Source organism: Onthophagus taurus, unplaced genomic scaffold (assembly GCF_036711975.1).
Source record: "Onthophagus taurus isolate NC unplaced genomic scaffold, IU_Otau_3.0 ScKx7SY_14, whole genome shotgun sequence".
NCBI classification, from domain to species: domain Eukaryota; kingdom Metazoa; phylum Arthropoda; class Insecta; order Coleoptera; family Scarabaeidae; genus Onthophagus; species Onthophagus taurus.
In genome coordinates, this window is record NW_027248939.1 from 306,743 (window position 1) to 332,594 (window position 25,852).

General features: G+C 35.9%; 2 protein-coding genes across 2 annotated transcripts; one reads left to right on the top strand and one right to left on the bottom strand.

Annotated features, from left to right (window-relative positions):
- Positions 1 to 1,233: 1,233 nt before the first annotated feature.
- LOC139432318 (uncharacterized) lies at positions 1,234 to 3,740 on the bottom strand. The gene is made up of 2 exons (XM_071200806.1): positions 3,407 to 3,740; positions 1,234 to 2,393 (listed from the first exon to the last, which is right to left on the bottom strand). The coding sequence occupies exons 1-2, from the start codon at positions 3,537 to 3,539 to the stop codon at positions 1,471 to 1,473; spliced, it is 1,056 nt and encodes a 351-aa protein (XP_071056907.1). The 5' UTR covers positions 3,540 to 3,740; the 3' UTR covers positions 1,234 to 1,470.
- Positions 3,741 to 12,196: 8,456 nt separating this feature from the next.
- On the top strand, positions 12,197 to 14,884 carry LOC139432296 (uncharacterized). Its single transcript, XM_071200789.1, has 3 exons — positions 12,197 to 12,525; positions 13,485 to 13,914; positions 14,252 to 14,884. Exons 1-3 carry the CDS (start codon positions 12,197 to 12,199, stop codon positions 14,882 to 14,884), a joined length of 1,392 nt encoding a protein of 463 aa, XP_071056890.1.
- Positions 14,885 to 25,852: the final 10,968 nt, after the last annotated feature.

Genomic DNA, 25,852 nt, shown 5'->3' on the forward strand with positions numbered 1-25,852 from the left:
GGTTTTTTTTTAGTTTTCTTATTATTTTCTAAACTTCTTTTTAAGCGTCCCTTGACTGCGCCATGTTGTATGTTTAATAAAACTATTGCGTAGGTTCAAACGTCTTTATTCGATCGTGTTCTTACAACGACTGCCGCTTGCATGTGGCTCTCATACATGTTACAACTAAACTGTCACTAGAGGTCGCCACTAACATTAAGATTTATAATATACAACAGGGCTGTCAAGGCAGGAAAGGAGGCCCTTGAAACACAGGATGTAAGTCTAGGTGTTTGTATGGTATAATTTTGGGGTTTAACGTGTACCAACGCACGTGTAATTTGCGTTTTCGCACTCTTAAAAGGGAAAATCGTAAATGTACGTACTATTTGTTGTCCGCTGGTCGCTCCTTGACTCGTCGCCAGTTTTGTTGTAACTTTCGTAATTATACACTGATGAATCGCTAACAACTATTTTATTCAGTTAATATAACGTAAAAATACATTCGTACTGTGTGTATTAGTTGACGCCATGACAGTGAGTGTTGTTGTCTTTTGTACCTAGGTGGCGCCTCTAATACTTCCCCAAGTATAAATCATAACACAGTTCACCCAGGGGGGTGAAGGTAGTATCTAGTATTTAAAAGTCGGCAACGCCTACGTCACATTCATGCCATGCATACGCAAATGCCAATTCTCCCACTTGTTTACTGGCAAGTTACCCCCACTTCTGCATGGTCTGTCCCAAACGCGCCACACGTGACACAGACGCGCCAGTAAGGCCAGGCGCAAATAAAAACGCAGATTGGCGAGGTGACACAGGGTGACGCGCCGCAGGAGAAAACTGCGCGCAGTTTCCAAGCGCAAATTGAAACGCAGATCCGCATTTTCTTTCAGGGGTGAGTCTAATTTCGCAAGTCACGTAGCTGTTGTCAAACACGTCGTTCACTGGAAATCGTGTAATAATGGATTCTAGAATGGCTGAAAAAGTGCTGATGCTTATTGATCTGAGTTCAGAAAGTGATTGTGATGACGACGATGATACGAACATTTTGTTGTTGTCTTCATTAAAAGATAAGTCAATGACTAGCGAATATATAAAGAAAAGGTTGTCTCATGGAGAATTCGCCTTAACAAAGGAATTTAATGAGTTAAAATTTACCAACTACTTTCGTATGAATCGCGATCAGTTCAGTGAAGTGCATGAATTAATAAAGAATGAAATTGAAACATCAGGAAGTAACGCAGCATCCATTGGGACAGAGGAAAAACTTGCTGTTTTCCTAAGGTAAGCATTTTTCATTAATGTACATTCAGTGCGCGTCTAAAGTCCGGACCTCTCCTTAACCCTTATTTTTATAGGATCTAGGTATTTCATAACATCTCTTTAATTTCATTGGGTTTTAAATCATAAAACAACACTGTAGTATATTTCTTGATGTTGTAATTACAAAATATTCTGAGGAGTACAAAACTTTATACGAAAAATAGCTTAATTAGTATTGTGAAAAAACGTGGTAATGAGGTTTGCCAAAGTATTGTGTGGGTAGTCCTCAATAGTGTCCATCGTTGAGTTATGATCTGAGGAAGAACAAAGGGACGGAGTGCCGGCGTAAGACCGGTAGCATGTCTGCTGACTGCTACCATGCGTTTCATTGTATGAGTATCCAGCAACGTTCACAGACGGGTTACATGTCTGCTGACTGCTGTGTGTGGTTCCAGGAAGGTTCAATAATGTTGCTTCCATGTTTGAGACTCCCTGATATATTTTATTCCGAAGTGTTAACTGAGATGCCGGGGGCATTGTTTTAACAGTCTCATACATAGAAATAAAGAAATGATATAGGGGATCACTGGGAGTATTGATTTCTTTTAAGAGTTGTTTTCTTTCTTCCGATCTTCTTATTGACATCTGTTGACGAAATTCCATGTTGTTTTTTATTAAAGCAGCAATATTATTCTTTTTCATTTTAGTATACTGTGTCGAGTGGACATTTTTTCTTTCTTTCGGGAAAGATGTTATGGGTGTAGCTTGTGAGCTCTGTGCAGCGGTGCTAGCGATGTTACCATCCATAGTATTCAGAATTGTGCCTGGAGTACTTGGGGATTGAGTACCACCCTCATACTCATTATCATTGTCGCTCATAACATTTTGTGTATCTCGTTCCTTATTAGGATCATAGTCCTCAGAAGGAAAGTTGGGAGACTGAGCGTCATCACAGTCGCTGTCGCCTTGCAAGATTCCATCTCGCATTCTGTTGGTCGTAAAAGGTTGAAGAAAGCCCATTTCTTTTTGGAACTTCCAAAGTTTTATGGCTTCAGCGGCCGCTCCACTTCGCTTTACTTTTTTTTGCCTTCGTAAGGCATCTCTAAGAGAATGTCTCAGTTTCTCCCATACCGATTTAGCAGCAGCCCCTGTAACAAAACAATTTAATAACAAATAATTTAAATTATAATGGAAAACGTGAATGAAATTTTGAAGGATGAGCACAACTACACAATGTTTTTGTTGCAGGTATTTAGCCTCAGGAAACAGCTACAAAAGTATTGGGTACAGCTATAGAATGGGTGATCGAACAGTCTCTAGCATTGTAAATCAAGTATCGAAAGCTATATGGAAAGTATTGCAGCCTTTACACATGCCCGAACCCACAGCGCAACACTGGATGTCAACCGCATGTCAAATCTGGATCTTCATATTTTAACTATAAACATACATTCTCAATTGTGCTAATGGCGGTGGTTGATTCAGCATATAGATTCATCACCATTGATGTAGGCTCCATGGGTAGATTCAGTGACGGAAATATCTTTAATAGCAGTGTACTTGGGAGAAAAATTACGAAACAAACTTTGAACCTTCCACAGCCAACTTATTTCCCACCTACGGATGACTCGCTGCCTTATGTTTTTGTCGCAGACGATTACATGAAAATGTGATGCGTCCATTTCCAAGACGAAGTGTAATGGACAATTACGGAAACAAAGTGTTTAATTACCGGTTATCTCGAGCACGACAAACCGTTGAATGTTCATTTGGGATACTTGCTTCGCGATTCAGCGTGTTTCAAAAACTGTTTGAAATTCATGTGGATAGCGTAGCACATGTTGTGAAGGCAGCATGCGTATTGCATAACTACTTAACCAACTTCCCTACCCTTCTCCCAAATACAGAAGACGTCATTCAAGGTATGCCACAACATCAGCTGCGACCAATGACACGTAACAACAACCGAAGTGCAAGAGAAGCATTTGCAGTTCGACAAAAATTCACGGACTATTTTAATTCGACAGGAAAGGTCCCGTGGCAAGGAGATTGTATTTTAAGAGGACAGTATTAACTTTAGACTATATTACTTTTGATGTAACTTTTAAATTAAAATAAACATACATAAATCTACAATACTACGATACTTTTGAAAACTTACCACTCTTCAAATCTGCTTCCTTTGTGACTTCTTCCCATAGTTCACTTTTTAGCTTGCTCTTCATATAATCGCGATGGCTCGTATCATATAAAATTGTTCTCCTCCTAACCGCTTCAATTAATTTTTCCTCCATGATAACCAAAACACAGCTCAACCTCACGTCTTGTCACGTTGGAAATCTGCGTCACAATCACTACTTGGCGCAGGACGCCGTGAGTCGTATCTGCGTCGCGTCACCTCGCCGCCTAATTTGCGCGTCTCGATTCATCTATGTTTCACAAAAACTCACTCTGCGTCACCCTGCGTCACCTCGCCAACCTGCGTTTCTATTTGCGCCTGGCCTAACACAATCGTGATGAAATAACCGCGAAATAACTGTTGTTGTGTGAGGTTATGTGATATTAATTTTGAGGCAAGTTCTTTTAATTAATTTCTTATTAATTTTTCGATTGTTGCATTGTAATTTTCTTGTATTGCCATGTCTAATTTCGCCGCATCATCCTTATCTAGAAAGAAGTGGTCCTGTAAATACCCTTCCTGCCAAAACGCCTATTTTACTAATAACCCAAACAACCCCAAATTTCATAGATTCCCTAGAGATCCTGTAGTGTGTGAATCCTGGAAATCTTTATGTACCTTAAATAAATCCGTTAAATCCCTAAACCTTTATGTATGTCAGGACCATTTCTCCGACTCGGATTACAACAACCCCGAAAAAATCTCTTTAAAATATAATTCTCTCCCAAAACCTTTTCCCAGAGATCCCGTTTCGAATACCTGTAGTACCTCTGAAGTACCTGTGGTACAAACCAGTTTACCTACCATTTCTGTTCCTGATATTGGCGTTGAATCTGGAGCGGTTTGCCATAATAACTTAGATTTTTCTTATCTTTTTGAGGATGTGGAGGCAACAAGAGTTTCAAAGTTGCATGATAATTGTTTAGAACCCCAACGGAAAAATGATAGAGTTCATCGCGATACAATGTCGAAATTGTCTAAGTTAAAAGGACAGCTTAAAAATGTAAAAGCTGAGTTGAGCTGTGTAAGGAAACTATATAACGAGGGCCGATTTGAGTCTATCGAAAGTACTTTGAATGCTGTGACGAAGGAATTTATTAATTCTCAGTTACGGAATTCAAGTAGAACACCTTCAGGTAAACGATCGACTTTGGATGATAAAGTATTTGCTTTGTCAATCTATAAAAGGAGCCCCCGGTTGTATCGTTACCTTTAAGTTCATTTTGAGTTACCTTCAATAAGAACTTTGAAAGGCGTGTTCTCCCATATTCTAATGTAGCTGCTTTAAATTCACTTTACGGAGAAAACGTTCACGTATTTGATGTAAATGATCAGAAAGTATGTACGATCTTTGATGTTCCCCATTTACTCAAAAACACACGTAATGCACTTTTGAGATACAATATCGAGTATAGGGGTAAAAAGTACGCAAAATTTGAATATATTCGGGGTGCATTTAATTTAGATCAGCAGCGTAGAACTAACAAGCAGTTCCCGAAACTGAAAACCGAATATTTTAACTTTGATAATTCTTTCATAAAAATGAAGGTGAAAGTGGCTGCAGCTCAGTTGAGGTATACAATTGCAGCGTCTATCGAGACTTTTCATGTGACTGGAGACTTACCTGTTGAGGCTTTAGACACAGCGGAATTTGTTGATACCGTAGATAAATTGTTTGATTCACTGAATGGGTCGTCTCGATATCCTAAACACAGTAAAGAATTTCGTAGGGCGTTGGACCAAGACTCTCCTCATTTAAAATTTTGGTCGGATATTTTACCCGAAATTAAGCAATAGAAAATGATTGACAATAAGATTGGTAAGGACTGCACAAATTATGTGCGATTTGTCAAAGGGTGGCAGGTTACCATCAGGTCAATTATTTACCTTTGGCAAAATTTAGTTAGTCAAGGTGTCTCATTTCTTTCATTGAGATCATTAAATCAGGATCCTCTGGAGAACTTGTTTTGTCAAGTACGCCAGCATGGTGGGTTTAATACAAATCCTACGTGTCACCAGTTTGTGGCTGCCCTAAAGACGATCGTAGTCAACAACTTTTCAGTACCCTTAACAAGGGGAAGAAACTGTGAAGATGACTACTGTGAATCTTTAGGAAGCCTTCGTGATTTTTTGTTATATTCTCCAGAGGGTTCTGCATCTGATGATCGCATAACTGATTTTCATTTGGATATCGAGTACGACTCCGTCCTTGTACAAAATAATCAAGCAACAGCTTATGTGGCGTGTAGCATGCTGTGCACACGACATGTACAAAACAAAAGAACGTTACTATATAAAATTATTATCATTCAAATAATGAATCGATTCTATCAGTCCTTAGAATGTAGTTCATATTATTATTTATTAAAATATTAATTTATCTTGTTATATTGTGGACACATATACCGATTGGTAACTTTAATTTTAGGAGATACACCCAACACGGACGTACGTATAAGTATACGTGTGTGTGTATATTCGGTGTCGTTAAGTGGGGGATAAACAAGCGTAGGGGTAATGCACAAATTGAATCGTTCATAGATTGTTGAGAGGCGAAGTTGGTCGCATCGCTTTGCAGTTAACCCTAGCAAAAAAAAACTAAGATGTTGTTTACTGTAGCGGAAAAGGTACAGATTATAAAATGGTTTTATGGTGGCAATTCTGTAGCCCAAATAATTAATTTGTTTCCTGTGGCCTATGAAAACAGATCAATTCCTAGTCGGGAACTGGTCGTACAAGGTACAAAAAAGTCAGGAACTCTGCGAGAACGATAATATTACAAGGGCGGAATTTTGCTTTACTATGATGGAAATGGCCAACGGAAATGTTGATTTTATAAAAAACATTTTATTTACCGATGAATCTACATTTCCTTTGCATGGTCGGCATAATCCCAGCGTTGCTCGATATTGGAGTCGTGACAATGAACACAAAGTTTATGCGGCTCGTACACAATATCCCCAAAAATTAAATGTTTGGGCTGGCTTAGTAGGTGACCATATTATCGGTCCTTTTTTCATAGAAGGAAATTTAAATGGTCATAAGTATTTAAACATTTTGCAAAATGACGTAATCCCATCGCTTCAACAATTAGACAATGTTCAATTTGGAAGTATCCGGTTCCAACAAGATGGTTGCCCGGCTCACAACAGCCGGCAAGTTAAAGAGTATCTTAACGCACAATTTCCAAATCGTGTAATATCTATTTGCGGAACGTTAACTTGGCCGCCTAGATCACCAGATTTAGCCCCCAATGATTTTTTTCTATGGGGATATTTAAAATCGAAAATTTATGGTTTTGATGAAGAAAGGACAACCAATCTGGATGACTTACAAACAAAAATTCGCAATTGTATACAGGATATTAGTCCCGATATACTAGCGAATGTAAGGCGAACTTGTTACGATAGGTTGGGTCTATTGTTTAGCACAAAATGGTGGTTTATTTGAACACCTAATATAAAAAATATTTTATTTTTATAGTTTTTTGTTTTATTTGTTGTTTTACAAAGTTTATTTCAGTTACTTACGAATTGTTTTTATTTTTAGAATTAAGAATTTGCTTTGTCTTATTTGAATTTCATTTATTATATTAGTTATTATTTTTATAATATTTCTTATCATTGAACGATGTCAAACGACTGACTGCTCTCCGATCCACTACTCTTGCGATTCCCCTCCCACAAACATACTCCGCGCGCATATGCACGCACACAAGTATACTTATACGTACGTCCGTGTTGGGTGTATCTCCTAAAATTAAAGTTACCAATCGGTATATTGGCGTTCGCCCTTCGCAATCTAAGGTTAATGCCATAACTAAATTTCCAAAACCAACCACACTAAAACAATTACAGCGATTCTTAGGAATGATAAATTTTTATCACAGATTTTTACCAAACATCTCAATCATTTTAGCTCCTTTACATCATTTATCAAAAACACTTTATTCACAAAAACTTAAATCAATTACTTCTTGGACACACCATCACGACATTTCTTTCACTACAGCCAAAGAACTTTTATCAAAATCCGTCATTCTTGCACACCCATCACCACAAGCAACTCTTTCACTGACGACAGACGCCTCAAATAAAGGTATAGGAGCAGTTTTATCACAGACTATAGACAATAAAACACAACCTTTAGCATTTTTTTCTCAAAAATTATCTTCAAGCCAAATAAATTATTCAACTTTTGATAGAGAATTGTTAGCAATTTACACTAGTATCAAATTCTTTAAACATTTTTTACATGGACATCAATTTGTAGTTTACACTGACCACAAACCTCTAATCAACACAATTTTTTCTAACACAGAAAAAACTCCACGTCAGACACGATATCTTACTTACATAACACAATTCACATCAGATATCAGGTACATTACAGGAGAATCAAACATTGTAGCGGACACGTTGTCCAGAACAAATATTGATTCTCTAAATTCACAGTACCCTGACACACAAACCTTAAAAAATGCGCAATTTAACGATACAGAATTAACACATTTACTAAACAAACAATACTCAAAGACACAAACTACTAAATATAACCTATCGCAACAAACAACATCACATTCAGATGTAAAGCTTTGGTGCGACATTTCAACAAACAATCCTCGAACATACATACCACAAAAATTTCGTAAAACAATTTTCAACAAATTTCACAACTTAACACATCCTGGTATTCGCGCTACTACACATATCATCAAAACACGATTCTTTTGGCCTCATATGACAAAACACATTCAGTTATGGACAAAAACCTGTTTGCGATGTCAACAAACAAAAGTTCAAAAGTACACAAAATCACCTATTAGTAAAATTCCGATACCAAAATTAAGATTCGATCATATCCACATTGATTTGGTCGGTCCTCTCACTCCGTCCCTTGGCTGCACATATGTGCTCACCGTAATAGATCGTTTCACGCGTTGGCCAGAAGCTTTTCCTCTCGAAGATATTGGTTCTTCTTCTATTGCGGATACTTTGTTTCGGCATTATTTCAGCCGATTTGGCATTCCTAGCACTATAACCCATGATCAGGGACGACAATTCGAATCAAAACTCTTTTCAAAATTTCACACCCTTCTAGGAACACGTCAAATTCATACATCCACCTTCCATCCCCAAAGCAACGGAATTTTAGAAAGGTTTCACCGTTCTTTAAAAACAGCCATAACTGCCAGAGGTAACACTACAAGGTGGAACAATGATCTTCCCTTGGTTCTCCTAGGCCTCAGATCATCTCTTAAGGAAGACTTAGGTTGTTCATCTGCCGAACTTGTATACGGTCAACCACTTAGGCTTCCAGGAGAATTTTTTGTTAATATTCAACACCCTTTGGAATCTGATCCATTGCTATCTAGTTTACGAGAAACATTCTCTTGTTTGAAACCAGTAAACACAGTTTTTCATTCTAACCAAAAACCATTTATTCATAAAGATTTATTCATTTCAAAATTTGTTTTTGTCAAAATTAATGGGATTCAACCCTCTTTAACACCAAGATATGAAGGCCCATTTAAAGTGATAAAAACATTTCCAAAATATTTTGTAATTTTCAAAAATAATAAGGAAGTAGCTGTTAACATCAACAACCTTAAACCAGCATTTCTTTTAAAAGAAAATTCAACATGTCATCACAGCGAGGCAATCAATTCTCATAATATAAAAATTCAAAAAAAAGTTACTTTCAATTTTTAAATATGATTTCTTTTTTCTTTAACCACCATATTCCTCTATTTATTAATCTTTATAGGAGGGGAAGTGGCTGTAGCATGCTGTGCACACGACATGTACAAAACAAGAGAACGTTACTATATAAAATTATTATCATTCAAATAATGAATCGATTCTATCAGTCCTTAGAATGTAGTTCATATTATTATTTATTAAAATATTAATTTATCTTGTTATATTGTGGACACATATATATCCACATGGCGGGTTATTTTTTGAAGAAAGTGGACATTCACGACTGTCAATCTTGTCGAGAGAGTCTATTTTCTTCGGAAAGTAATCCAAATCACTTGTTTACTTCTTTTAAGGAGTACACGAATGATCCACACTTGCAATATGCAAGTGAGCGGCTTATCAAGATGATAGATTCTATCCATGAACGATTGTATCAGTTTCTAGATAAGTATGGTCACTTGCATCCAATCGAACAAATGTTTAAAACTTCTAATGTTGAATTCCTTAATTCATTTTATTTTTGTTCTGTTCACGATGATGTTAAATTATCTATTGTTAATAAGTAATTAAATATTTACAAATATTTACGCGATAGAAATACTAAGGAATCTAACAATAGAAGACATAAAAAATCAAAATTTACATAGTTTTTATTTAACCAGAGTGATATTTTTTATTGTTTTTGTTTCATATTATTTACCCATGGATCGAAACTGATCCATGGATCCTGGGACCATGGAATAAGGAATAAGTTTGAACATGGGGAAGTCCCATATACTCAAGAGGAGTTTTTTATTTAGAATAATATATTAATTTTGTTGTTAGAATGATATTTTATTTATTTCTTATACTATTTATTTTTATCATATGTTGATATTTATTTTATTTGTTGGATGTTTATTAAGTTTGTTTTATACAATGGTTATTAGGGCTCTCAAAATTCTATTTTGTCGGCGATCTCACCATTTCAAATGAAGAAAAGAGAAACGAGCCTAGAATGGAACCCATTGGGTGGATTGAGAATGGTTTCATTCTCATTTTGAGAATGATTTCATTCTTTGTGGAAAACCATTCGCATTTTTTATATCAACTTATTAAGTTCTGAATTTTTAATGTTAACTTATTTACACAAATCAATTGCAGTGAATGCAATTTATATTAGATTTTTATGTTAAAAATTAATTTTTCATATTTATTTGTTTGTAAACTTCTATTAATCGTATGATAAGAGTAAATTTCTCTCGCTTTATAAAAGTAAGTTTCTACGTTAATCATTTGTTATGTGATCATTTTGTTTTATAAGCATCGTTAACAAAATTTACCTTCTTAAAATTGTTTTTTGTATAAGAACAAACTTCTATGTTACAATTAGTTTATCATTTTTACTGTAAACTTTTTTGAATTGTTCATAGACACATTTTCCTTTGCAACAGTTTGAATTTAAAAAAATTTTTAAATGCAAATTTATATTATGAAATTGTTTTCTGTATAAGAGTAAATTTTTATGTTTAAATTAATATATGTTTATTGTAAACTTTTTTTAATCATTTTCAAATATTTTTGTCTTTAAAACAAATTTGAATCTAAAAAATAGTTTGTATGCAACTTTAAAAGCTTGTTAAAATTATTATTTTTATTGAAAATACGTATATTTTTGTTATATTTGCTCTTACTATCAATAAAAAAGCAGTTCACTTTTAAATTTGTGTTTTATTTCTGATTTTTTTAAATAAAAAAAATAATAATAATAGATTTGACCAGTTCAAATTTCGCGCCTAGTTGTGCCATGCAAAAGTGGGGGTAAAATGTGTTGCTCTGATTTTAACATGTAGTTGGCGCTTCTTCTATATATCTGTTCTGTAGTCTAAGTCTATGTGTCGTATGTAACAGAAGTATTGTATATGTTCCTGTATAAGTTAGTAGTTTATAAACGTTTTAGAGTTGATAGTGGTCTTAGTGAATTGTTCCCTTGCTCCATCAAGTATACCACATAATTGGCGACGAGGATTAAAGAAGATTTTAAAAGGATGGCGTTCATCGGAACGTTTGAAACGTTTAAGCTCAACACGAATATTGAGACGTACCTAGAGCGTATGGACCAACTACTAATATGCAACGAAGTGGATGAAACAAAAAAGGTACCGGTCTTTTTAACCTTAATAGGATCAGAGTGTTATAGTCTGCTAAAGAACTTGACATCGGTACAGATACCGCATTCCTTGCCTTATGCCGATCTGAAAGTCAAGCTAACGACGCACTTTAATCCAAAACGAAGCATAATCTCCGAGCGATTCAAATTTAACAAGTACGAACAAGGAAACAATGAGTCAATTTCCGAGTTTATGGTTAAATTGAAAGAACTGTCCGAGTCCTGTGAGTTTGGCGCATTTCTGTCACAATCTCTACGTGATAGATTTGTATGCGGATTAAGGTCTAAGAAAATTCAAGCCAAATTATTGTCGGAAGAAGATGATAACCTACGAGAGAGCTTGCAAGGTAGCACTAAATATGGAGCTAACCGAGCAACAAGCAAAGTATATGCAGCCACATAGCGAATGCAAGAAGGTCAAACCGGTGAATAGTCAAAAGTCCAAAAATACAAACATCTGTCAGTATAAGAAGTCTTGACTGACTGTAAATTCAGTACAGTCAGTCAGGTCATTACCAGTGATTGTCTACGTCAAGATCGAAGACATCAGTCACAAAATGGAAGTCGATACAGGTGCTAGTATAACGTTAATCACTAAGGACGTATATGATAAAAAGTTTAGTCATCTCAAGTTGTTGCAGTCAACAAATAAAGTGAAAACAGTATCAGGTGAAATCTTATCGGTGCTAGGTAAATTGTATGTTAACGCTAAGATGAATAATAGTAACAAAAGGTTAAAATTGTATGTCATGAGAGGTACTGATAATCAATCTCTGTTAGGTAGATCGTTGTTAGATAGTCTGTATCCTAACTGGCGAAAGGTCCTACTACCAATCCCTAAACCAATTCCTGAACCACAACATGTCAAAACTGTGATGCAAACAAGGAAGATGGTGGAGGAACTAAAGATAAAATTCAAAAATGTCTTTGAAGAAGATCGTAGTCGGGTCCATCAAGGGTTATACAGCCAAGCTAGTAGTCAAAGAAGATGCAAAGATGGTGTTCCACAAACCATATTCTATGGCATATGTACTGAAAGAACCTGTTGAAGTAGAATTAAAAAGGATGGTGAAAGAAGGTATATTACTACCAACAAGGCAGGCAGAAATGGCAAGTCCTATAGTAACAGTGAAGAAGAAAGATGGTGGAATCCGGATTTGTGCTGATTTTAAGAAAACGCTTAATCCAGCTCTTCGTACGGATCCACTACACATTGCCAGATGTCCAAGAACTAATCCAGTCGGTGTCAGGTATGACGGTCTTTAATATATTAGACTTCAGCAACGCTTATCTACAGTTGAAGGTAGATGAACAGTTCCAAAAATTGTTAACAATAAACACCCACTTGCGTCTATTTAGTTTTACAAGATTACCCTATGGAGTGTCTAGTGCACCAGCAATTTTTCAATGCATTATGGAGAAAATTTTGGGAAATATAAAAAATGTAGGTTCTACATTGATGACGTTATCATAGGTGGGAAAGATTATGATGATTGTCTGAAAACAGTAAGAGCTGTATTGGAAAAACTGAGTGAACATAATATTAAAATCAATAAGTCTAAAAGTAAGTTTTTTAAGGAATCGGTTGAATTCCTGGGTGACGAATTGGATAGAAATGGAGTAACACCCCTCAAATCAAAGGTAGACTATAAGGAATGCACCAGCACCCAAAAACATAACAGAACTGAGAGCGTACTTAGGATTACTAAATTTCTATTCCAACTTCATACCTATGCTATCAAACGAGGTTCACCCCTTGTATGAATTATTGAAGAAAAATTCAACATTTGTTTGGTCTAAGGAATGTCGAGAAGCATTTGAAAGAAGTAAGACTCTATTAATAAATAGTCAAGCGCTACCCTATTACGATGCAGCAAAGCCTATTATCATTACAGCTGACTCATCACAATACGGTATAGGCGCAGTTATGAGTCATTTAATAGATAACGAAGAGAGACCAATCATGTTCGCTTCGTGCACATTATCAAAATCTGAGTTAAGCTATGCTCAGATTCAAAAGGAAGCCACTAATCTTCGCTGTGAAGAAATTTCACAAATATATATATGGTCGAAGGTTTACAATACAGACTGATCACCAGCCATTAAAGGCAATATTAGGATCAAAGGTAGGGTTGCCAACACAAGTGCACAATAGATTACAAAGATACGCTATCATTCTATCAGCATATGAATATGACCTAAAATACAGAAAGGGATCGGAAATAGCTCATGCAGATAGTCTATCAAGATTGCCCTTACCTGAAGAAACACCAGAAGAAATAAAGTCCTTTACATCAACCAACGAATTACCGATATCAGCGGACGAAATAGCAAGTGAAACCAGGAAGGATAGAGTGTTGTGCAAGGTAATGGAATTAACAAAATATGGATGGCCAGATCATATGAAAGATCTAGACTTGAAGCCCTATTTCAAAAGGAGGAATGAATTGAGCATTGAAGGTCATTGTTTAACATGGGGAAATAGAGTTATGGAAATCCTTCATGACCAACATCCAGGTATAGTGAGGATGAAATTACGAGCCAGGAGCGACATTTGGTGGCCAGGTTTAGGCGAAGAGATCGAACAGAAGGTGAATGAATGTGAGATTTGTCAAACTTCTGCACCAAAAGGAAGAGAAGTAAAGGAATAAAACCAAGAGAAACTGGAGCAGAATCCACATGGATTTTTTCCACTTAGCGAATCATACATTTCTGTTGATTATTGACTCTACTAGTAAATGGTTGGATATCTATGAAATGAGCACTGAAACCAATGCTGAGAAGACGGTGGAAAGGGTCAGGAACTCAATTGCGGTATTTGGTATTCCAGAAGTCATTGTGACAGACAACGGACCTAGATTTAACAGCAGCGAATTTCAAAGATTCTGTATGTCAAACGGTATACAATTAATGCATTCACCGCCATATCATCCCACGTTTAATGGTATTGCTGAAAAATGTGTTTCAACTATTTAGCAAGCACTGAAGAAACAACTAATCAACGACATTAATAGTACGATAAAACTACAGCATAAGTTGGATAATTTCTTATTCAATTACAGAAACACACCAACAGCAACAAATGGAATGAGTCCGGCTGAAATGATGTTTAAGCAAATTCCAAGGAATAAACTAAATATGATAAAACCAAGATTCACAGAAGGGAAGGAAGAAAAGAAGAGATATCTTAGAATAAAAGAGTATGAAGATAAGAGGAGGAGAGTACTGAGATACTACACGGAAGGAGAAAGTGTTTGGATCAATACAACGGAGAAAAATAAATGGTTACCACGAAAAATCTTAAAGGTATTAAGTAATGTTACTTACCTTGTTTACGTTGAAGGAAAGGTGAGATTTGTTCATGCGCATAACCTGAAGGAAGCTAAGCAGGAGCTAATTGACGACCAGGAAATGAAACAACACTTACCGTATATTCCAACGTTTAGTGAACATGGAAGAAGTGACGAACCAACTGTTGCCACGAAAGAAGATCCACAACCAGAATCCACTCCTACTCCTAGTCCGAAACCTAGTCTTAGTCCGACTCCCGAATTAGTATTAAGGCGTTCAAATAGAATCAAGAAACCAATATCTCGTTTAAATTTTTAAGCTAACACTGGTTTAAGCTAAGGATGAGGGAGTGTTGTGTATCGTGTTGCCTATACGCAGCAGAGTAACCGACAAGGACAACAACGGCAGACGCAAGTCCAGCATTGTGGTACCGCGTGCTAGTCTAAATCTATGTGTCGTATGTAACAGAAGTATTGTATATGTTCCTGTATAAGTTAGTAGTTAATAAACGTTTTAGAGTTGATAGTGGTCTTAGTGAATTGTTCCCTTGCTCCATCAAGTATACCACACCAATAATTGATAACTTGCTTTTAAAGGTGTGTTCAGATTTGCAGTTTGCATTTGCAAACATTCGTGGGTGATCCGCATACAAAAAATTGGACAACGAAACAGATTCGTTTAATTGAGGTATATGGATCGTTGAAGATGTTGTGGGATCTACAAGAAAAAGATTATTACAATAAAATTAAACGTGAAGACCTATGGGACAAAATAACAACAAATTTTAATCTTCCTAAGAAGGAATTAAAGGCTAAAATGAAAAGTCTTTTGAGTTCGTATAGCCGAGAAAGAAGTAGAGAAAAGAATAGCAATGTAACTGGATCAGGTTAGTTTAGACCCAGTTTTACCATCTCTAATTAAAGTGGTTGATATCTTCAGCTAACGAATAGCGCAAAAATCGTGTTTTACCATCATGTTTATCTTGTTGGTTTACCGGTTTGAGGTTCGGTATAAAAATTTTTCTGTCAATAGGCTCGACACTTTTTTACTAGATGGCATATCATTTATATCTAACCTCAAATCATAACAAATCCCCTACTATACTACAACACTGATTTAAACGGTGTTATAAAGCGATTTAATTAAAAGCAACCATGACCATAATGGAAGTTGAAATTGATCTTAGAAGAAATTAATGATTAACTTTCCATATAGGGTGGACGTATAATAAAAGAAATTAATCATGTCCAGTCAGATGATGAATTCATTAAAAAATTCGATTGTCAGAGGAATATTTTCATTTGTTAACACAAGTTTATACATCAAACGTTAGTTACATAAGTTCACATAAGTTTGACGTCACTCATAGTAAAAGGCTTGAAATGGTGTTAATTAAACTAAAACTAGAACTAACACTAACACTAGAAAGTTTCGGGTTAAGCCATGAGTTTTTTGAAAAAATTTTTTTACGTTTCGCATACCATGTTGCAACCTTCTTCAGAAACTCACTTCGAACTTGTTTAATCTTCTTCAGAAACAGGTTCGAAGTGCGTTTCTGAAGAACGTTGCAAAATGGCATCCGAAACGTTAAACATTTCTTCAAAAAATGCACGGCTTAACTCGAAAGATTCTTTGTTACTTCATTACGTTATTCTTGGTAAAAAATCTCTACGAAGAAAATTATGTAAATAAACTGTAGCCTATACCACTTTCTTGGCCGGAAATTGGCTTGGAAATTTTGACGATATAATCCCGAAAGCAATTTCAACTACTCGACGAGCTCTAGATAAGCGATAGTTGAATATTCTTTCTTTGGAACCTTTTCCATGGCTTCCTGAGTAAGGTGTCATTATATATTTATTCAACGCAAAAGCCTGATCTCCTAATATTACATATGGAATTTTTGTGGCGTTCTCTTCATCTATGATTTCGGTTTTCAAGTTTTCTGTATAATGTTGAATTTTTGAAAAACCCTAAATCTGAGTTCCGGCCTTAGGATCCTACGATGACGTATATAAAGTTGTAATTTGAGTCCACTAATGCAAGAAGAACAATACTAAAAAACATCTTGTAATTGTAATATTCTGCGCCACTTCGAAAAAGTGCTTTTATCTCAAATAGTTTAGCAACTGCCAGCCACTCATTTTCTGATTGTGGAATCTGGAAAATGCAATATTTATTATGGTTATCAGATGAACAATTTATAAACGTTGTTTACTATTTGTTATAGGATTCTTGTTCTTTCTTTGACACAAACAATGATGCAATTACAATTGAAATGGTAAATACTAACTCAAATACCGATAACGACTACGAAACTGATATATCTTCAAGAGTACTTAACAAAAATTTAAAAATAAAGCAGCAAAACGTTCTTATGACAATTCTGTTACTGATGTTGAAGGCCAAATGCTTCAAGATGCACTTGAGTTAATTCGCAAATAGAGCGACAGCAGTAACGATCCATATATTGCATTTGGAATGCATGTCGCTGCTGAGCTCAGAAAATACAATACCAGAACATTGATAAAAGTTAAACATTCTATAAATAATATTATATTTGAGGCCCTTCATATGACGGATATTTCGAACATATAAAATGTTTATAGATGTTTATAAAATGATAATAAAAATAATGTAATAAAATATTTTTTTCTTACCTTTACCATATCCTGAAGAGCTTCCGTTATAGCGCTACACACTTCGGGTATTATTGTTGATATGGTTTGCTTGGATACACAGAATATATATTGCAAACTAGAATATGAGTCTCCGGTTGAAAAATATCGCAAAGTAATCGCCAACCTCTCTTTTGTCGTTATTGCTTTACGCCAATGCGTATCCTGTTTTGTAATAAACGGTTCAACCAGGGTATAGGTCAAACTTCTCTACGGACATTCTTAAAAATTGCGGAGTTCGGTAATGAATTTCGTAATTTAATGATTCAAAATTCTGTAATCTTCGCTGATAAAGGAGTTTCATCCACAATTTCCTTTTAAAACATTTCTTTTTATTCCTTCTTTTCAATTTTCAAATAATAAGCAGAGCTACGGCACACGCAACTGAATTCATTTTGTTTTGACACAACCTAAAGTGACACAACCTCATCAGGTATTCCGGTGTGGAGAACTCTCGTCGAGGAACAAGGAGGATCTCATCCCATCGCACCGACTTAAAAGCTTTTCTAATATCCAGCGTGATCAGAGCCACAATGGATCTATAGTCGAGCCGTCGAATTTGTGCAGTGATAAATCACCGTGACAGGTAGGTACATTTTTCACATCGAAGGTCGCCCTGTCCGGATTCGTCAAAGTAAGTGACCACACCCCTCCTGGGGGTAGCGCACTGAGCGCGTTACTGGGGACAAAAAAATAATAAAAGCCGCCGACGCACTGTGAACGGTATTCATAACTTCTTATCTGACTGTAAAGGAAGGTTTATTCTCGTATAGTGTAGCTGCGCCTTATAGACCCTGGCGGGAGTAGGCGGTTACATAACGAAGGAACCGACTACCCCTTTTTTTGTAAGTACCTGTCACGGTGATTTACCACTGCACAAATTCGACGGCTCGACTATAGAAAAATGATTCTCTGGAAATTATCAATAATATTGTAGATGGCGTCGACAGTTGAGCGACTATCGTGGAAACCATATTGTTTCTTGGCCAATTCACCCGACCTTTCGACACTGTCCTGCAGTCGTGTACGTAGCAGCTTCTCGAACAGCTTGCCTGCGGAGTCAAGCATACAGAGGGGTCGATATGTTGCTGTATCAGGATATTTATGCTGCCACGGTCGCCATCTTTAGAACTTCGGAGAGGATTCCATCGGGACCAGAGGCCTTCTTAAGCGACTTTGCCGCTGCTACTAGTTCCGCTTCTGTGATTAAGGTAAGATCCGTAACTTCTTCCATGATTCGGCTCTCGTTTTCGTCGTCGTCGACGATGGTTGACATTGTCTCGCTGGTAAGTACAGCTGGGGAAGAGATCTTCCCCAGTTTTTTCATGACAAACTTATACCCGAGTCCCCAAGACTCGTGGTGGATGTAGGGATGCAAACGACACATCGATTTTTCGAAAACATCGATGTATCGTCCATAAACATCGATGTTTTAATAGCGATGTTGAAGTCCATAAAACATCGATACATCGTTCATTATGAACGATATTTTATCTTCGATGTTTGATAAAATAATCGACCATTATTTCCATGTTTGTATAAAAGAGCAATGAAATATTTGCCACTGTTAGCAACTTCAGTGTCTAACGAACAATTATTCACAGAAGTTGGCGCAACAATTAATCAGGAAAGGAATCGCTTATTAGGCACCAGGTTGTCAAAGTTAAGGTTTTTGACATCTATACTTAAAAATAAAATTAAATAACATTATCTATGTGTTTTATCATATTATAATAAATGGACCGCGTTATACATCACTTGACTAAGCGACATTTTATCATTTTTAGAGATTTTCATGCTGTCTGGTAAGTAAAGGTGTAACATCTTAGAAAAAATACAGAATACCGAGAGACCTAAAATACTATTTGTTTTAAAGGATAAAGCTAAGCGCCAATCACGTTATACGATTTCAAGTCCGATTTGCATCATACGTCTAAGAACCGACTTACCATTAGATACGACACTTAGATACACCAAGAAATTCTACAATAGAAAAAATAGATGAACCTACAATTCCGAGTCAGTGTCGTTTTCTAGATGTTAGTATATAATTGAAAGTTTGTCTTTTATTTTATATAGAATTTAAGTCTAACAAGTTTCGGCCCTTAGCCATCTTCAGAGACTCCACAAATAGATTAACATCTCTCATCTTATCCATTTTACAAACGACAGCGGAAGGTAGCGCTAGTTAGCATAAGATATCACTGTTGCACATTTTATTGCACTAAAACTAGAACTAACACTAGACCGAATATTTCTAGTTCTAGAACTAGTGTTAGTTCTAGTTTTACACCAGCACTATCACTAGAACTAACACAAGATCTAGAACTAGTATCATTCGGCTTTAACCGTCTTGAGAGACGTGGGACTAAATCCGAATGTGTCTAGTTCACGGTCTAGTGTTAGTAGTGTTAATTGTCACTTCATAAAAAATCCTTTAAAATGAGTCCAAACTCGACATATTTAACTTTAATATTAATGGAAATGTAATCACTTCCGGTTTGAAATGTCAACGTCAATTTTGATATATTTGTCATCTTCATTAAAAAACCTTTAAAATGACTCCAAAGATGACGCACTTATCTCAAAAAACAAAAAAGTTAGAATAAAAAACATTAAACCCTAAGTTAGCAACAATGAAGATAGCAATTTAATTTTTAAATATTAATACCAACCTTATTTTTTTTTTTATTATACTTTTGTTTTTGTGACAAATATTAAGACATTTTATAAAAATTATGAATATGTCAAAATGACATTGACATTTCTAAGCGGAAATTGCTTATATCTCGATTAATATTGGAATTAAATATAACATGTTGGACTCATTTTAAAGGATTTTTCACGACGATTACAAATATGTCAAAATTGACGTTGACATTCTTAACCGGAAGTTGACCATAACTTCATTAATATTGAAAATAAATATCTCGTGTTTGCACTCATTTCAAAGGATTTTTAATGAAGATTACAAATATGTCAAAAGTGAGGTTGACATTTTAAACCTGAAGTTAATTATCATGTAATAGAAGTTTTATAACTGAAGTTAATCTAGTGTTAGTCACTTTTCCGCACTTTCTTTATATTTTTAACGTGTTTTTTGGGTCATTTTACATTTATTAAAAAAAGTCGCCGATTTTTAAGCCACATGATGATTCTTGAATTTTTCCCAAGTTTCTTAATATTTCTTTCGTTAAAAAAGAGCGTTCTTAAATTTTAATCTGTAAACTTGTAACACTTAGTCCTTAGTTTCATTTTACAACTTTTTAAACTTTAATTTTGTAAATTAGTAACTTATAATCTGATTTCGACATTGATATGTGATCTTTTTTAACAAAACAAAAAGAAATATTAAGAACCTTGTTTGTAAAATGGATAAGATAAGAGATGTTAACCTATTTGTAGAGTCTCTGAAGATGGCCAAAGGCCGAAACTGGTTAGACTTAAATTCTATATAAAATAAAAACCAGTTTAAAAGTACAAAATCAAACTCTAGATTATTTTCTTCAAAAATTTTTACACAAATCGTCATCATTTTGTCTCTAGATTTAGTGATTAAATTTATGATAATAAAGTTATTATTATTATTATTTGTCGCTTAGTCAAGTGATGCAGAACGCGGTCCAAATATTTATGATTATTATGATAATTCTTATAATAAAAATTCAGCCACTGCTTTGCGACATCGATGTTTCACTTTTGGAAAACTTCGATGTTCTAATATCGATGTTCTTATGAGCGGTGTTGCATCCCTAGGTGGATGTCGTCCCATAGTTCTTCCCATTTCTGACACTTACTCTTCGTTATAGCTCGTTTTAGTGCTTTTTAGCCGCTTTCAATTCGGAAGATTCGTTTTGGGCGTTAAGGTGGTCTCGTTGTCTAACCCTCGTCAATTTTCTCCTGTATAGGGTGCAGCTTTTTCTTTACTCAGCTATCTTAGGCGTCCACCAGTATACTGATTTTCTGCTATCTGCAGTGCTTCAACCCTGCCGTTTACTATGGCGTCACTTTTTCTTTTATCTTGGCGATGTTCCAACGGGTAATAAATCTTTTAGGCCTGGATAAATGTGTATGCTGTTCAGCTATTTGGAATCTTATATACTGATGGTCACTTCCTGTATAGCCTTAGAGTCAAGAATACATCCCGCCATGCTTTCGGATGCCATACATATAGTACAGACTATGAATTTCACAGATTATTAATTAACACGAAGTGCTTCATTTACCCCTTACCATCAAGATCTATGAAGTTATATGTAACTACAAAAAACGTCACTTTTTAAAGAAATGACGTAGAAAATTTGTTTGACAAATTCTTTTCAAAAGAAAATTTAGAAAATTAAATTAATTATATCGCAAATATAATAATAAAGTGGACAAAGATATTGTTGAGTTTAATAACGAAAATCTATTACTTTAATCCTTTGTGTATTAATCAAACCTCTTCAAATGTATCTAAAGGTCACATCCATAATTACCAAGCGGAAACAACGGTAAAAATCGATTTTTATAATTGAACATGTCATCAGGTTTATTGAAAGCCGTTACATAAACTATTCCATTCGACCCCATAATTACCGACGAGTAGCATTCAATATGAAGAAAACACGAAGTTTTTATCTTTTGGAACAAAGTTTAAGTAAACATAAGTGTTGGCCCACCTCAGAGAATTTCCTTCGTAACTTTCTCAGCGCAATAACTTTGATTGCTGTGAATGTAGTGTGGGTTATTTACCCATTAATATTAGAAATTATAAGTAAGTGTTATGTAAGGGACCGAAGAGAAATATTATCATCGTTATTATTTCAGATTACAAGACGAAATTGGAAAAATGTTTATTTCATAGTCAGTTTAGTCTAATGGGAGTATTATTTATTGTTTGTGTCATCAAAGTATTGCGTCGTCGACACATTTTATTCGAACTAATTAATGTGTTGAGCGACCATATTGAATTAGGTACTCCAGAAAAAATTAAATTAGTTGAGACAAAAACGAAAACGTTATTGAAAATGATCCGTTATGGAGGATATTTTGTAGTATTATTTATGACACTGTTTATTATGATTGATGGAGACTGTGCTAAATTTAAAAGTGTTGAAAATTGTTTGATAATCCAGTACTATTTTCCTTTTGATTTAAAACATTGGGAAATAACATTAATGATGATGTTTCAAATGTACACGATACGATTTGTACTAAATGTTTTATTATTTATGTATGTATTGTATTGGTATTCAGTGGAAAGATTACTCTTGCGTATAGAAAATATTAAGAAAATGATCGGAAATATACGTTTGACGCGAAATACGAAAAGAAATTTTAAAATGTTGCGCCCTGTAGTTATATATCATCAAGATTTATACAGGTACGTATTAATCTCCGAGAAATCTATTTGGTAGTCTTTATAATATAACATATCATATACAGTGTCCATCGAAAAGTCAGCAACATCCTGTTGTTTTTAGTTACATTGTACCCACGTTTCTGAAATTTTGTTTATATGGGATGTTCATCCCGATCTTAGATATTAAGGCTCTGTGGGATGCTAGCCCATATGTCAACAGCCTGTTTCAGAATAAGAGCCTTATTTTTTTAGCCACACGATGGGTACTACTTTCAAAATATTTGGCAGTAATATATTTTAGGACATTTTCTACACGATGGTGACATCTCCCGGCTTAAAAACCCACACAAACAGCTGGGAGACTCCAAAATATTAATTTTATTTAGATAGACGCGGTAACATCCATGGCCGGACTTAAGCCAGACAACAGTTGATCCCGATCTTTAAAATACATTTAACTTGATCGCTACTTTTAGTCCATCGGAAGTAGGCCAAAAAATCGTTATTTTAAATGAAATGCTATGGTATTTTATATATGGACCATGTTTATCAAAAGGGAACTCAAAGTATAAAAATGGCAGGAAATCTATCTAATTTCTATAAGCAAAAGTCTGTCTTTTTGGATTTTTCTGAAGCAATACTTTATGGAACTCGCCATTTTCATTATGAGTGTATTTTAAGAAAATTGAAAATGGTTTGTCTTTTTCTAATTTTACTACTCTGGTTTTTAACCACCTAATCTTGCTTTTGTTTATGTCTACTTTTCGGTTAGTAATTTCTTTTTCTAAGTTTTCTACAGAGAAAAAATGTTCCGTGCTTATCTCTGTTATAATCAGTGGGTTTTTCGACAGCAATGATTATATTGATGTAATCTTGCGTCGTATAAATTCTTTGGTTTAATTTAATTGCCTCTCTCTGGGTTTTAACTCTTGAATCATTTGATAGGTAGCTGTGGCCAGATATTAAGTATTTAAAATTAATGTTTTTAACGTTTCTGTTTTGGATCTGACCACATTATTAGAGTTTCTGTATTCCGCTCCAAAAAAAGTTCTATAAATCTTTTTAGACATGACCCCACCTCTTGTGCTCCCCTTCTGGCCTCTCCTTCGTTCCATGTAAAACAGTACCCTTTATTGTCAGAGTGTATGTTCTCATTATAGAGTAAGTGTTGGCGCTTGTAGAAGACAAGATTAGTAGGAATATTCGGCAACGGCAAGGTTTTTTTCATGTCATATTATTTTTCATTGCATGCTAGTTTTAGTTCCTCGTTGTCCTGTTCCAATACAGCATTTTGTATTTTGATATTGTATGAATCGCATAAACTGCATGGTTTTATAGCTGTGATATCATAGTTCAAATACTTAGTCTCAGTTTGCGATTTGTATGTGGGAAACTGCTTTATGTGAGTTATAATGGAAGTAACCACTTCTTCAGGAAGTTTATTTTTTCCACCTTGCATCTGGCATTTTTTATTTCTCCAGTTCTAAATTTGCACAGAGCAGTATTTCTTCTTTTAGAACTTACTCTAAGTGTATTTATAAAAAAATCTTTACATTTTGGAACAGTGTCCAAACAATAGCACCGCGTAAATAACCTCTTTTCAGATATCTTATTTCGTTTACGTTTAATATGGGTTCCTGAACTTTTGCAGCAATAAAAGCTATTTACGCATCATAGTTAGCTAACTTGTAAAAGTTTTCGAAGATGTGCTATGTGTTAACTTCACTAATTAAGTTGATACAATTGCGAGTACAGCTACATCGATAATCACCTAAGAATTTTTTTGCCGCCGCAATTTTTCGACGCGAAATCGGAAGAAAATCAAAAAGTTATTGAATTATATTTTATGATCATACTAGCTAGAAACAACATAATTAAATTAAACAAACAATAGACAAATGAAAAAGTATTAGAAACACCTAGTTATCATAAAAAGGACTTTATAATTAATTTGGCAAACCCCAAAATTTCTCTTCAAATTCTATTTCTTCTACAAATAGGTCACAAGGTGTCACAAATGTATGTTACCTCCGACATATTTAAAATACACTGTTGGAAATAATTCACGAGCACACCTGTATAATCTGAACGCGTTTGTCTAGCGCAATAAAATTTGGTATGGAAGTAGTACTAAAGTAGTGTAACTTACTCTGAGAGCGGCACAACTCTGCTGGGATGAGAAACATCAATAGCGAGAGTATACCCCGTGAGCTTCGCGTACCATCTCTACACGACGTGGCATGGAGTCTATAAGTCGCTGTATTGTAGCAAGAGGGATGGCCAACCGTGCCACCTCAACTCGCCTCCACAGCTCCTCAACGTTAGCCGAGGAAGCCGGATAACGTAGAAGTCTCCGACCAGTCATTTCCCAAACATGTTGGATCGGATTCAGATGCGGAAACCGAGCTAGCCATGGAAGCATTCGTATATGGTGCTCTTCCGCAAAGGTCTGTACAACACGCCCGATGTGCTGTCGTACGTTGTCGTGCATGTATAGCAGACCTGGGCGCTGCCGAACGTAGGGAAGCACAACGGACCGTAGCACCTCATCTACGTATCGTTGACCCGTCATGGTCTGCTATACACGCAGCAGACGTGTACGTCCACCATGTGTAATAGCACCCTAAACCATAATGCTCGGTTGTCGGTGGATAGGGCATTCTTGCACGCACTGCTCGAGTAGACGATCACCACGTGTTTCGCACGACGCACGCGCAGTCCACTATCTACCAAACGCCGCCGTACAGTTCGCGTAGTGAGTGCGCCTTCCCCTGCCGGTGTCCAAACAGCTCCAAGTTGCCTTGAGGAGGACTCACACGACGCTAAAGCGCTGAGCACAAGAGCGCGATCTTCGTGTGCTGGGGTCACGCAGGGCCCTCCCGGCCGCGGCTGAAGGTACCTATGTCCTACCTCAGACCATTCTCGTCATGCCCGTTGCACTGCCGATAACGACCGGTCGAGACAACGTGCAATTTCACGGAACGATACACCCTCAATGTGCATACCCTCAAACATTCCTCGCTCAAACTCGCTTAAATAACGCGATCGCCCAACCATTGCGCACAGAGTACGATAACAATGTGGTTCCTCACACCACACTAAAAACGATCGGTATTTTCCATCCACTTCGGTCTCCATAGCGACGGAATGTTCCACTTGGAAGAGCGGCTCAGTCAACAATGCCGCGACGGAACAACTCGAAACTCGATGAATAAACTCGTCTACAGTAAACTTTTGTGCTCCGCAAATATCATGAATTTATCT